A 15,728-nucleotide genomic window follows, 5' to 3' on the forward strand; every position below is an offset into this window, starting at 1 on the left:
GGGAATAAGAAGAGGAGGAATCAGACAGATATGCCAGTAGCCTTTATAAAACCTCTGTGCAGATCTCTGCAGGGTGTTTGCACGGTCAGTCTCGACAAGCAACATCTCAGTTTTCATACTTTTAAGTATGAGAGTGTGTTCCTGTGTGTGTGTTTGTGTGCTTTCACACACAAGTAACGTGTGTCAGTATTAGTTGCATAACATTAGTTGATGTTAAAGTTAACAGGTTAAAAAAGATAACCCCACTTAAATCTCACATGTTTTCCATTCCCTCATGCTCACAAAGTTGTGCAACACCTCAGTGTGTGTATGTGTTGATGTGATTTTTAATATTCCCAGTCACTCTGTTGTGCCATGGACTTAAACATTAACAGAACAAATGTGAATATATGTGGATACATTATCCAGTTAATCACTTAGGACTGATTTTTTTTTCTCAATTTGTGACTCTGATTTTACAAGAGCATACAATTATCCCTATAAGAAATTAAATAATACATAACCCATCATATGAACAGTAAGAGGTAGTTGTAGGTATTAAAGGACATGAAAAACAACATGGTGGCTTTTTGTGATATGTCAATTTCCACTGAATTCTAACATCAGAGGACAGACTTTCTCAGAGTATGGCACAAAGACTTATGTAGCTTTGACATTAATACTATCCAGTTACAAACTGGCAGCCAGAGGCAAATATGTTCTCTCGTGATGCATCTGAGAGATTTACTTTTATTGTAAGAACTGAGAGGAAGCAGTGAACTGTATTACAGTTTAGCCTTGGACTTTGTGTCTGGGTGACAGTGTCAGTGACTGTATTCTTCTTTCTGTCTGGGCTTGCATACATGTGTGCATATTTCCCTGCCCGCAAGTGCTGCTCGCACACACACACACACACTCAGTAGTTTGTAATAGGTTTTATTCTATCTGGGTCATATGGTCTCTTCAGCAGAGATAATAAGTTGTTCAGGGCAAAAAGGCCAAACAGTGTTTACTTTGGTCTCTGTGTTTACGTATGTATTTGTGTCTTTCCACTTCTACAAATCTACTTGGTGTCCCCCTGTCTCACCCCCTCCACACAGACGCACTTCAATGGCAAGCGAAAAGAGCAAGCAAAACGCTGAACAAACACAGGAGGAAAAACCTTGGGGGGAATTCCTAGAAGTGAGCTAAGACATTTTGTCAGAACGCTCCCTCACGCACACGTTCAAATACACAAACATACACACATGGACACATTCACTCAAAAATGGATGAGTGAAAGCTCGGGAGCCCCTGTCAGCTGGAGGTTCACCCCTGCACAGTGAAACACAGCTAATCAGCACCAGTCAATCAAATAACGGAACTAAGCTCTCATATTCCACATAAGCCGACACTAAATGCATAAACGCAGGGATACACACACACACGAAAAGATAACTTAGGCGTGTGTATTTTTGTAAGACAGCATGCAGTGGATTAAAGAATAGCTAAAAGCTTGTGCAGCATCTAACAACCAGCCTGTCTCAATAGTAGGTATCAGACAGACTTTTATTATAACAAAAGATCATCGAGCGATCAAAGAATTCACTCCGATGAAGTCAATCTGACTTGATATTAAAAGAACATACATCAGTGAGTGGCTGCCCTGCAGTGACCGTGTTCAAAAAAAAGTGATCTCATCTTTAAAGCTCCTGTGATAAAATGATTAAACACTCAATAATTTTAATGGCTGCTGGCAGGTGATTGAAACGCTGACCCTCTGAAACTGAACTGTGCAACACTATAAAGTCTCCCACTTTGAGTTCCTGTTGAAATGAGTCTCACTTGGAGGACAACTGTCTCCAAAATGTTAACGGCCATCCTTTCCTTCACCGAGTGCACCAGACCAATCATTTCTTCAAAACATCATTACAGGGAGTTCCCATATTTTGAATTAGTTGGACAGATGGTAAGTGCAGACAGCCCCAGGGAAATGTACAAAAGGGAGAGATTTTTCTTTCAATTTCAGTTTATACCAAACACACACTTAAGTATGTGTGTAAAGTATTTATTCTAGGCCTTGGTGGGAACACACACTGAGAAGTAGCACTCCTACTTCAACACAAAGAAGTCTTTTTCCTTTCAAAGGAGAGGATGAGGCAAAAGTTTATTTCAGTGATGATCTGATATGTAATGTGGAGAAGCTCAAACAACAAGCATTGAAATTGTTTCTGAAGTGGTAAATGCTGCTAAAATTAAGTGTTTACATGTAAGAGGAAAGCAAAACTACAGTAATAGTTTCTGAAAATGACAAGGTCAAATAAAAATTAAGTGCACATTTTGCTGTGGTCTTAGAGTGACACTTTTCTAATAACATAAAATCACTACAAAATAGTTTTTTCCCAGAGCAAAAACTTGCTCATAAAGAATTTTCAAAGCATGTTCCAGCTTTAACACAGCTGACATCTTCTACCAGCATTAACTTTTATTTTGTAACGAGCCATTTCTTTGTCATCGCTCTGGTTTGCTCTCCTGTCTGCTCTGTCACAGCAGTCATACTTGTGCTGGGAGCAGAAGTGTTCAGTGTGTTCAGTGTTCAAACATCTGTGGGCGCAAGTAGTAACAAAAAAAAAAAAAATCATCTGAACTTCAGAAAGTTTCAGAGCCATTTGATGGGGAGCACTGAAATGTAGGCTGCTTAATGTATCAGTGTTATTCTTTTGTTATAAACACACACACACACACACACACACACAGGAGGAGTGAGAGGTGAAAAGGGCCTCAGGGGCAGCCGTCCAGGTTAGAACCTAATACAGTGGTATTTTCGTGTGTTCCTGCCAAAAGCAACCCTGCAGCTGTACACAAGCCTGTGTGTGTGTGTGTGTGTGTGTGTGTGATCAAACGTACTGGAGCACTGTGACTTTAGCCTTAGGGCCAAGTGAAAAGTAAGAATGGAGCACCTGTAGGAAGTTAGATAGCAAGAGGCTCAGGGAATCTGAAGAGTTCAGCTTCAGTGAAGGAGAGATGGACTCGAGTCCCACTCTTGACTGGCTTCTATCACACACAGCTGACTGACACATGCACGCTCTTTATTCACTTTTCAAAATCTGAGAAAGTGGAGCAGTTTGGCACCCAAGAGACTTTCCCTTGTAGCACATTTTGGTTCCCAGAACGTCTTGAGAACGTAGATTCAGCACTGCAGAACTGCAGTCGCGTTCCCTGAATGTTCCCCTAATGTTGTTGGTTACATGTTTGGTTCCCTCGATATTTAGGGAACATTAGGCTTCGTTAGGTTTCTGTATGTATGAGGGAACGCTTCCTTCCCGTTAGTTGTTGGTCATGACGTTATGTATACGTTCTGTGTTACTAGGGTTTGCTCTTTCTTCACAGCTTCCTTTGCACCCACTTTACATCATTTAGCTTTTAACCTTTTCTTCACTCTGCCGCCTGTCAACAGGTCAGTCAGCACAACAAACCATGTCAATCTTTTGTCACACTTAGAAAGAGTTCATGTGTATTTTAGGTAACACTGTTAGCCACCACAAGACAATCAGCCACTGCAAGAAAGGAGTTTCCTTTTTGTCCTTCAGATATTGTTCCTCTTAAATCAGTTAAGAAAGAACATGTTAATCCAATGATGCATTTATGCATTAACTTTATGATCGAAAGGTCTATAACTTCAGCAAGTCACACACATAAAGTACAGTAGTGCCAGTTGAGATAAAAAATAATTAGAATTATGGAGACTTTCTTATAAGATGATGGCAATATCTCAGAGAGACACACATCAGACACTAAACCCACAAGCAACACGCGACAGAAAGAAATAACTAAGTCATCTCACCGTCTCTCCTGATGTTGCCCCTCATCACTCTGGCGGTAGAAACCTGAGCCCTCCCGACCCCGGACAGAGTCCCCAGGAGCAAAACCATCCACATCTGGAACAGCACTGGTGTACTCATGGTGATAACAAACTCGATGATTCACGCCTGAGTTTAGGAAATGTCTTCTCTTCAACTTTTAGTGGCTTAAATAAAAGAGGGTTTACTCAACGACTAAAAAAGTTCTTGGCAAAACTTCCCATTTAGCAGCATCAGGCTTTCATAATCAAACTCTACAAAACTCCAGTGCCCGAAGCCAGGCGCACACGATGTCCCGACTTGTGCCCTAAAAATCCAAGTGATCGTCTTTCTCTGAGAGTTACGTGCCCACACACACCGAGAGCAAAACTCCGAAACTATGAAGTGCAGGTGGAGGGTAATATAGCTCCGTTCACGGTCAGCAATGAGCTTACAGGCGCCGAACTTCTTATCGCCGTGGAGTAAACAAATTCTGTTCAGTCACTGAGAAATATCCCGCATAGTTTACTGTTTCTATCTGAGGCGTTTGCGCTATGAAAGTCAGCGCGTCAAAGGCTGCCAACTGAGTGGAGCGCACCGACGTTGGGTGTGTGTGTGTGTGTGTGTGTGTGTGTGTGTGTGTGCGCGCGCGTGTGTAATGTGGGTGTGTAACTGAGCGAGATGCTGGGCCGGGAGGTCAGAGCGGGAAGGGGGGGGTACACACACTTTAAAACGCAATTTGGTGGGTATCTGTCCATCTATGTCTGTATCTTTCACTCCTTCTCTGCTACCTCTTGGCTACTAACTTTACCTCCTGGCTATCATTCGCCTCTTCAGTGTGGATAGAAGCAGCTTTCTGAGGTGACTGATAAAAAAAAAAGTTTGTCATTACATTTATATTTGTGTCTAAAGCACTTGCCAACTCCCTCTTTTTTTCTGCTGCTTTCTTTTCTGGCATCCTAATTTATGTGCAGATCGTGGCATAGCAAGGAAATTCACTCCAGCATTAGCTAGAATTTATTGAGAAGAGTAAATTTCTCAGGTCATGTGGTTGCCCATTAGTGGGACACTGCTGATGTCTTGACATCTTGCTGCATACAAAAACAATGATTCATATCATCTCAGAAAAGGAGCTTTCAATATGAAACAGACTCCATTTTACTAAAGCAACAGTGATTAATAGTTTTGGATAAGTATTTTTGGTTCAAAATAAAATTTGGTGATCATTGTTTATATTAGGATAAACATGATTACTGCTGGCCTCCCTGGACCCACCTACAGGCTGATCCCCAGAAAGCTTTCCCCTTCCCTGAATGCCCTCCCCCGCCTGAAGGGCGGCCCTGAGTATTGGCACACTTTCTCCTTCAAAGTGAACTGAGGAAATGCGCCGAAGACAGAATATTTTTGCAGGAAACTCAGGGGAGGGAGGGTCACCACAGCCAGGCACAGGAGAGGAAACATACCATGCATGAGCTCACTCAAGAGAGGGGAAGTCCCTTGAGTGAGCTCCTGAGTGGAAAGCAGGGAGCTAAGGAAACAGCTGACAGGAGCCCACTGAGATTCTGGTGACAGAAGGGTGGCCATTCTACCATTTATGACATACTGCATGTGTAAAATTCAGTGTTGGGGAACAAAAGGTTGGCATAGGCTATGTGTGATGGGGACAGTCTTTAAAAACATCTAGCAATTATACTATCAAAGGCCTCATCATTTTATTTTCCAAATGCCTTAATAATTAAAAAAAATAGATATTACCAAAGAATGACTGCAAATGACAACATCCTTTTGACTGCTCTGTGATTTTTGTCTTCCTCAGATCACTCACTGTCTAAACTGAGTTGTCACGACCCATCTAGTCTAACACAGATAACATGATTGCACTTGTTGAGTATCTAATAAGAATATCCTGCAAATGGATTGCCAGGAATCATTGAATAGGCAGCTTTGTGCAAGCCTAAAGCAGCCCATTTCAGGCAGGCATTATGTTTGAAGTAATTTTAGTAAGTACATTTCACAGTGATTTATCCACCATTGTAAAATGTCAAGGTTTTACATGCTTTATTTTTCTGTAAAACAAAGCAATGCCATCAACACTTCCTCTGAGTTTATAAATGTGTTTCAGACCAGACTAGTTCCCCTCAAGGCACACTCATAGTTTCATTCATTGCTCCCTTTCACTTTGTGTTTCTCTCACTCATCACACACTTACCATCAGCGTCTCCCACCTCACTCTCATTTCTTGTCATTCATGTTGTTCCATACCAGCACATCTCACTTTTAGTTATTTAGACTTTACAGGATGAACTTGCCGACTTGAGGCTTCTGCTGACTCAGCGCAAACCCCCCCCCACCCATTACCCCAGCAATTGGCTAATGAGTAATGCAGCACCTTTAAAACTTAGAACCACTTAGGGAATGATATAGGTTATTAATAGACAGAGGGAATTAATTAAAATTAAAAGCTATTAGACTACCCTGCTGAGCTTCAAAGGCATGTGCACCCGGGGAGTGAATCTGTAAGTACACGTAAGGATTGCCGACAGGCGCAAATGTATCATACACTGTGCATGCTCATGATGCACACATGTACACAAACACTCCTCACACACACGCATACACACACATACAGATCCATTTGAATCTACCCCACTGAAATAGTAACATGCTATGGTTGTAAAAAATACACATATATCTGGACATCAGTATAGACAATAATTTCACAAATGCATACAGCAAATAACATTAATGACAATACATTTAACCTACTTCAACCAGCCCTGTCTTCTAGTAATTACGTTCATATACAAACTAGATTGCAAAAACGTTTACAAGAGAAATGCAATGTTGCCTATTGTGTTTTCTATTAACCCAATGAGGACACGCATGAAATAATGTATGTGAAAAAATGTCAAGAACAGAATTTATCAGTAAAATATTAACACCATTTGTCGTACGTTTCCTTAAACATTTAACTGAAAAATGATGTTTTCCTAAACTTAACCAAAGGGCTTTTGTTGCCTACACCAAGCCACAGACCAGTGTGTGGACTCAAACCGCCATCCACATCAACCACCTCCTCGTGATTCTCGTGCGACCCATAAATGTGGTGATTCACTCAGTTAAATAAACGTCATCTCTGAGCAAAATCCAGGCATCGATTAAGTTTCCCTTATAAACATATTCACTGTTCCACATTAGTCGTACAAAAACATAATTTCTAGGAAACATGGTTGATTTAACAGTAAGATGCTCAGTATTGCATCTTGAATATTAAGTGATTAAACTAGGATTAAGATGCATTACAGTGCAGTCAGTAACAGATATGATCTTTCTCTTGCTGTGCCACTCTTTCTTTCCTCTTTTTTTCTTTCTTTGTGTGTCTGAAGCGTGTGTCTGCTTGCGTGATCTAGCATCAGTCTTGTCTTCCCTGAAGCCACCTCACAGTGCATAACACATATTGTAAAGTAACCTTACTGTCTAATGTGTGTCTGTGTATGTGGGGGTGGTGGTCTTGCTTTGAGGCAAATATGTCAAACTTCAAATTAAAAGGTGCGGGTTAAATCCACATCACTGAAAGGCTGAAGTGCCCTTGAGCAAAACACAAGGCACAGTTCTGTCTGGTGTGAGTACACTTCAGTGTTGAAGAAAATAATACAAAAATATATAAATACTCAGTCTGAATGTTCCAAATATGTTTTTATTTGAAGCAATCAATATTGTTTAATAAATACCACTTTAAAAGCAATGAAAAACAGGAATTTTGTACTCGGTTGTGACTTCAATTTTCTGTGTTTGTGCTTTGTCCTGTAAAGGATTTCACCATTGATTTACCCTGATTGTCTTGGCTGAAGCTGATCAATATGGTTAGTGTCTACTGTGGTGAAACATGTTCTAAATGGCAGGTGAGTGGGTGTGTGTTGAGTTGTAACTGGCTACAATATTCACAATATTCCATACCACAACTTCTATAAAGTATTTTTTTAAACTTTTTTTCTTTTTTGAAAAATCTTTGACCCGAAAATAGGGATATATATCTATATATATATACATCATATTTTTATATTTTTATTTTGTTTTCATATTTTGTTTATTTGTATTTGTACACCCCCATGAAAAATACTGTTGCTTTTTGGGAGAATTACATAGCATTTCAGGAAGGATTTCTGACAATGAATGTGCAATGAATAACAAATGAACTAATGACTAATGACTAATAGTGCAACACGTGTACAAACCATTTCTCATCTCTATAGCTTGGCTTATCTTCAGTCCTATTATTATGCAGTGTTCAATCTATGTGTTCCAAATAGAGTCTTCCAGCACAGACTTGTGTAGATGAAGTAGATGATTTCCTTCCAGAATATGAACAGACCTTAGGCCCCCTGTCCACATAGCATTGGAAAAGCATTGGCAAGGTGCCTAGGAGAGCTGGGATGAAGCATGCTGAAAAACGCTTCACATCAGTTTTGACTGACATTAGCTAGATAGCTAACATAACAAAATGTCAACTGTTTTGGCTACACTTAACAACAAGCTTACAACTCACAGGGTGAAAAAAGGATAAAACTCACTAATAGAGATCAACAACCTTCTCCATTTTCTTGGTTACCAGGGTGATGAATCCCACTCAATCTAGTATATGATTGTTTGTCTGAAAAAGAACGACAGTGACAACCCTAGTGCCTTTCAGAAAAGCTCAGACATTTTCAACTAAAAGCACTCAGAATGGCTCCACAAGAATGATGGCGTGCAATGAAAAAAGATGCTGTTTGTAGCACTTTTTGTTTATGCTGCTGCACACACATGGAATCCAGCAAGATTTCAGGGGTTTTTGTGCTCTATGTTTATTTGTTACGAGCAGGCCCTCCTATGCAGAAGTCCTTTTCCTGAGCTAAGCTCCTTCCTGTCCAGTATTTTGTTCCTCAGTTAGAGTGCAGATTGCTGGTAATGAAACATGACCAATATTATTTATTCAGAAGCCATGACGATATAAATACGGTACCTCAGTTTATAAGAAGTTTACAAACATATTTTTTTCACTTACTCTTTCTCATGTTTGTCAGATAATTTAGGATGAATGACCAGGCTCAAAATTTCTCACACAACCTCAATAAAATCAAAGTGAACTGGATTTTTAAGCAATTTCTTTAGTTTTGCTCATCACATTAAAAGATTTACATTTACAAGACCCAAAATTATGATTTCAAGTGCTGTTGATACTCGTCTGTCAGTCCAGGCTTCCAGCAATTTTCATATGTCTTCCTCCAGTGGAAAGTAGTTCTGTTCACAGTCAGGTTTTTGGATTATCTCAGAGTAACTAGAACGTTATTTCTGGAAAGACAAGTTAATGTTGATTTCTCAAAATGGATTTTGATTTCTGTAGTAGAAATTACAGAGACAGATATCTCAAAACCTGGAAAAATAAGCTAACATTAACATTGTTTTACACCACTACACAATTTTTTTTTTTTATTTGTTCTGTAAATTTTAATGTATTGGTTTTTCTTTCATTAAGAAATGCATTTTTTTTATGTACAAAGTACCTTGCTTACCTTTAAGTGTTACCAAGGCTCATTTCAGAGACAGAGGTACTATCCAATAACACGCATCCTCTCTCTCTGTCGCACACACACACACACACTCTCACATCGTTATAATAGGTTTTCTGGTTTTGGTCCAAATGGGCTGGTTTCCCAGAATTGGTGTGGTCCTGATAATATATCCATGAATGTGTGTGTGTGTGTGTGTGAGTGTGTATCAGGGGTGGATAAAAGCCATATTTATTATATGAATACCAGACTGCTCTGGTGGAGTTTTTTTGGGGCCAGTGTCTGATCCCCTCTGATATGAACACTGGCAACAACAGGGACAAGAGAAGAAAAAGAGGGTAAAGAAAGAAGAGGATGTGATGAAAAATCAGAGAAAGTAAGGGAAGGAGGGAAAAGATAGAGGACTATTGTCTCATATGGTAATGAAATACAGATACTGGAATCAAACTGAGGACAAACTGTTCTTTTTGGATAAAGAAAAGAACTTAATATTTGATTTAGAGACACAAACGGTGTAGGCAGTCCAGTCATCATGTGATATGTTTTATTTTGCATACATATGTAATAATTTCTCTGTCTCAGAGTCTCAATAATATAACTATTCAAAGGAAAAAGTGTGCGTGTCCAACCATTATGTGTGTATTAGTCTGTGTTGGATGTAAGTTTGCACAAATTCTGCAACCTCAGTTTTGTTTTGGTGAGAAATTATTCATACATGCAGTGTAGATGTAGAAAATTGTCTTTATATGTTTGATTTTTTTTTTCCAAATGAAATCCATGCAAACCTGTGGATAAAAATATGTGTTTGTTTATATATACATACACACCTTGGTTCAAAATGCCAATGTCTCTGCAGACAGTTCACATCAGATGTACTGCACCACTAACAGCCCAGACGTCACAAGTCAGAAGTTAATAGTTCAAAGATCATTGCTCTCTTCTCTTCTGTTTCTCTGTTCTCTGTCTGTTTTCTCTTTTGTCCTCACTGCCCCATCCCCTGTTTACCTCTTCATTCCCCCAACCTTTGGCTTAATGTCAGATGTAGGAGGATTAACTACCTTGATAGAAGGAGACGTGACCAGTGTTTTAGTGTGTGTGTGTGTGTTTTGGCATACCATGCATGTACTAGCCAAAAGTCTAAGAACCGTGACATAAAAAGTGCTGTAATTTTTATTCTTCAAGTCAAAAATGCAATCAATATATCATTAAACCGAGTTCTAAAATGAACAGGCACTGAGTGAAGCAAATGAAATGGTGAGAGATCTCATTTCCTGATTTTGCAGCTGTGTTTAAACACATAAATAAAATATCCATTTTGTGTTGAGTGTTGGGAAAAGATGTATAGAGAAAGTAGATGATATTGCGAAAGTATTTAGAAATCTTTCTAGGGTTATTTCAGTACTTATTTTTGGCAGTGAATTTTTGGCAGTTATTTTTGCAGAACTTTCTAAGTGACATAAATTCAAGCTGCTTCCAGCAACTATTGTGTTTGAAGGAACAAAAATGTCCAAACTTTTAACAGCCACAAAAAGCCTGCAGAGGGCAACTATTTCATATCAAAATGATACTTTCTGAGGATAGAATTTCCTTAAATGCCCAAATTTCTGTCCCTGTTAAGTTACTTTCCTTTCATGTAACATTAGATGCCAGTGATGGCATTATTTAAGATTTTTTTTTTATTTGAAAGACTTTTTGAAAGATAATAAGGTTCTTATAACAAATGGACTGTGGGAAATATCTTAAATGACCTATGCAATCCCATCATTTATTTAATTCTATATAGATTTAGGGTGTCAGCATCAATCAAAAATATTGCCTCCGTCTATTGTTTGATTTTCCTGAATGTGTTCAGTGTGTCTGGTCAGGTAACAGTGGCAGATTCCTCCAGGTTCCCACAGTAGCCTGCCTTTCTTGGTTGCCCTCTGGGAATCTCTTAATGAGCTCGGCATCCGTGTGTGTATGAATACTCAAGTGTGTGCACTGTGCCTATCCGTGTATATGTATGTATGTATGTGTGTGCGTGTGCCACAATATGAGCAATGGAGCATGAAGTTCTTAAAAGGTTGGTTTCATATGATGTGCTTGCATTGTGTGAGTGTGTAGGAGGGAAGAGAGGAGAGTGCGCGTCTTTGCAGGATGTCACAGTGCATGTTTAGTAAGTGTGTGTCTGTGCGTGTGTGTTCTGACATGCTCTGTTCGGCTGTGCTCCAGCCTTAGTTTGCACTAATTACAGATTCCATAACTCCAGGCTGAACTATGGCATCCTGCAGTTAAAGATGTGACCCCTTGATCAACCGTGTGTGACACATGTTCACTATGGACACACAGCAGTCACCCATTACATTCACATGTAAATCAGCATTCGTTTTGGCAAATAAAAGTATGACCCCATATTGACTGATAGCCTTTTGAAAATGAAAAAAAAAAAAAAAATTAAAAGGTTGAACTTTGTAATCAAGATCTGTGGGAAAATGTGTTACTTTTTTTTTCAGCAAATATAAAGTGCATCATGACACACAAGCAGCATTAAAAGTCTTCTCAGTTCCTGTTTATGGAGAAGGTTAATTACACTAAGCTTGATTTGATCACCAGTGAAAGCTAATGCAGGCAAATTTTTATATGGAAAAAATATATTATGACCATCTAGAGAACTATAAACCACTTCTTTACTGCTCATCTACCTCCTCAATTTGTTCTAATTAGACTCATTTTCATATTCATCCTAGTATCGTACAGTTTAATACTCCACTTTCATCTTCATCACATACAGAAGATCCGCTGGTGTGTGTCCATTAGAGAACGTCCTCCTCCTGCAACTGAATATCTTGTTAAAGCATCCAGAGTATTCAGAACCTCTCTTATTATTTATTTGGAGCACGATCAGCTGTTACCATCACAACAGCTACATAATAAGCCAGAATTGACTTATTAACCAGTTTTATTTGCGCAATTTCATTATTTAATTGGCTTTTGCAAATGAAGTTAGACTTCTGTTTCTGTGTGTGTGTGCATGCTTGTGCTTGTATATGTGTGTTTTATGTATTCTTGTCTGTTGCCAGATATGTTTGTGGCAGATTATCAGCAGGTAGGTGTATTAAACTGGGCTTGATACACAAAACGAAGGAGGATTATTATGACAATTATCAGTCCTCTGATTCTCTGTGTTCTACGGTCTAAGGTCTCTTGCCCCAATTTAAGCACATATGCACTATATATGAGTCACCTAGTATGCATTGAAGGCGGACAGACACGCACACACACACACACACACACACACACACACACACACACACCCACACAGGACAAGCACAGGGTCTATCAACATGAATATAAAGAGTAATGCCCCTGGGCACATAATAAACCATATAGGTAACATGATGAGCATATGATGTATTTAAAATAAACAGTCGATACACAATGACACACACAACAGAGTATGCACGTCCTCACACGCTCTCTCTCTTCCTCTCAGTTGCACACACACACACACACACACACAAACAAAGAAATGTATTTGAATAAAAACCCAGTTTAATGCACCACATCAGTGACAAACTAAACAAATAGTGAGCGAACACAACAACCCCCGACAGAGTTGATAAGATTTAATTGCCTTAACTCCTTATTATCAAGCACAGTAGAGTCATAAAATGTGAAATTAAAACCTTCACGGTCATTACAAGAATATAAACCCCTTTATTTAGTGCCTAAGCATTAAATACAGAATAAAACACAGGCACAGTTTGCCCACCATGGATTTATATACAATTTAAATTGCATTATGTAATAATTTCAACTACTTTTTTCAGATTTTCTCTTGGGTTTCTATTTGTTTTTATAAGCTTAAATCTACACCATGATAAGACTATTTTTCATCACATAAAGGTTTTACCAAGCTTGAAAATCAAAAAGGAAGAAAAGATTGTGAATAAGAAGTCAGAGAAAAGCAACTAAACAAACTAATCTGAAAACCTGTTTTGATCTTGTAGTTTTTAATGTTTAATTGTGAACTTCACTGTAAGTGTATCAAGTCATAAACCACTGTGGCTTTATGCTGGAACATTCTACACTTTGAAGAACTTACAGTACTGTGCTAAAAGTGATCAATCATGAGCCAAGAGCATTATATTCAGTCACATCTATATTTAAAGACCCAGCCATGGCACTGAAAAATGAATCAACATGAATGTTGATAAAAACAAACACTGTGCAAAGACTTTTTCATTATGTGTTTCCTAATAACACATAAATGTACCACAACACAACAAACGTCAGCCACCAAATCACAGTGCAGATATTTTAAACAAAATGTAGTTTAGTTTTAAGTGAAGAAACTGTGATAAAAAGTAGATAAATGTTCATCTGGGCATGCTGCCAGTTCATTGTCAAATTATTCAGTAGCATACTCCTACAGCATAGTCATCATTGCTCAAAATCTGTGGAGATCAGGTGGTGGTGGGTGGGGGGGGGGGGGTTGGGTTCATTTAAAGCCTGTTGATAAGTGGATGGTTCAGTGTGGGAAAGAGAGGGAAAGATTTGAGATTGAGTGAGATTAATGGGTTAGTGAGGTATGTTGAGCCTAAAGCCCGAGTCACAATGTTCTGCAGGGAAACCTTGGGTTCTGACAATTATGTGGATGTTTTTAGACACATACCACCCTAAACATTGCAGACTAAATACACCGGACCTAATGCACAGGACCCAGAGGATTTAACATTTCAATGCCAGTGACCACAAAATCCCCCCAGAGGTCCTGTGTCCCTTCCCCTGACAAGTTAGAGCTGTTTTTGCAGCACAAAGGGGACCTATTAATGTTGCTGCTGATCAGTGTCTGGAGGAGGTAATCTTTAGAGTTTTGGATTAAAGTCAACTATAAACACCACCACCTTCACTACCCTAATTCTTTTCCTGATGATATTCTCTATGAGCCGTATAGATTCTCAACTGAAGAGAAACTATAGAGCTCTGCGGATTATGTTTTTATGCTACATCCTGCTTTGCTGCCAAGTCTGTTTTACACTGCTGATACTGCAGCCAAAAAAAACCCACATAATATTCAATAAATAAAATTCATTTCACTTTGATTTGGCCGACAACTAAAGTGATTTCCACACATCCTTCATTATGGGACAGTGTTACATACACAGATTCATGAGGCACCAGAGACTATGGCACTGAAAATGCTCTTTTAGAACACTTAAAACCCAAAGTTGGAGCCAAAAGTGATGAAAATGCAATGCAACCTTTTGTATAGAAATGGCTCCACTTGTCCAGGATTCGATATTTGTGAAGTAGCACCTCTTCCTCCTTTTGATAGATGCTCTGATGTTCAAATTACCTCAGTAACAGGACACATTATTTAAATTACGTGTTTTTGTGTTTAAAGGAGCTTGAGGTTGAATGCTAGTTATATTAGAGAGGCACAGCAAAGATAACTGTCCAGTAATTTTGCACACCAGGCAGAAGTAAGCTGAAGGTGGTATTTGTATGTACTGTGTGACCCTGTAGGTTTAACTTGTCTGTTTTAACTTGCCCAGTGTATCATCATGATTTATAAAGTGCTCACGCTGTGCTTAATTTAGCAGAATAGAAAGAGCCTCTAACTGATATTGACATTATAACTGATGGTCTAGCCTACATCTGCAGTATATTCATATAGCCATACTGCACATATTTGTGTGTCTTAAGTGGCTGAGAGGCTTGGTAATGAGTTTACTGTTAAAGCCACCAGCCATCTGTATTTACACATGTTCTGTCTCCATATATTTCTGTTAGTCTCTGTTTTGCCCTTACACACCTGCAGTATGTTACCTAAGTATATTTTTGAGGATTCCTGCATCGTTTCCCTGTTTGTGTGTGTGTGTGGCTGGGGGTTGTGTTTCTCATTCGCTGTAGAAGAAACAGGCATCAGAAATGTCAAGTAGCCTCCAACGGCCCATTAATCCCTGTGCTTCACTGGTGGTGGTCAGCAGAGATATTTAGCATGTTGCGTGACAGGACAGCCTGATGCCGTCTTTACTCACTTACACTCACAGGCAGCCGAGACAAGGACATGCATTCAGACAAGGACTCCTCCTCCCCTGCTGCCTTCTTTATTTTTTAAAGTGCTGTGAAAAGTTATGTTTGCTGTATATGGGTTGTAAGGGATTCCCTGATGTATAAATTTCCAAAATCTAGCCAAACCTTAGGAGGCCGCTCACCTCAGTGTAACCATGTAGCCTTGATGGAAATGTTCTCAATAGCTCAAGGACGGGGATAATGGGGAGTTATTGGAGAACAGAGAGGGAGATGCTTTATTAAGTCAATGAATCATGATATGCTACTTCAATTTGGGGGACACTAAAAGGTGAAAAACCATTAAATAATTACCTATGAAAGAATC

General features: G+C 39.1%; 1 protein-coding gene across 2 annotated transcripts in view; it reads right to left on the reverse strand.

The window, feature by feature from the left end:
* The window catches only part of pdgfd (platelet derived growth factor d), a 46,912-nt gene extending 42,505 nt beyond the window's left edge, over positions 1-4,407 (reverse strand). For both annotated transcript variants that reach the window (XM_046388814.1, XM_046388815.1), the window contains exon 1: positions 3,803-4,407. In XM_046388814.1, the coding sequence (XP_046244770.1) occupies positions 3,803-3,920 (118 nt within the window). In that variant the 5' untranslated portion in view covers positions 3,921-4,407. The remainder of the gene's footprint in view (positions 1-3,802) is intronic.
* Between the last annotated feature and the right edge of the window lie 11,321 nt (positions 4,408-15,728).

Source organism: Scatophagus argus, chromosome 5, assembly GCF_020382885.2.
Source record: "Scatophagus argus isolate fScaArg1 chromosome 5, fScaArg1.pri, whole genome shotgun sequence".
NCBI lineage: Eukaryota > Metazoa > Chordata > Actinopteri > Scatophagidae > Scatophagus > Scatophagus argus.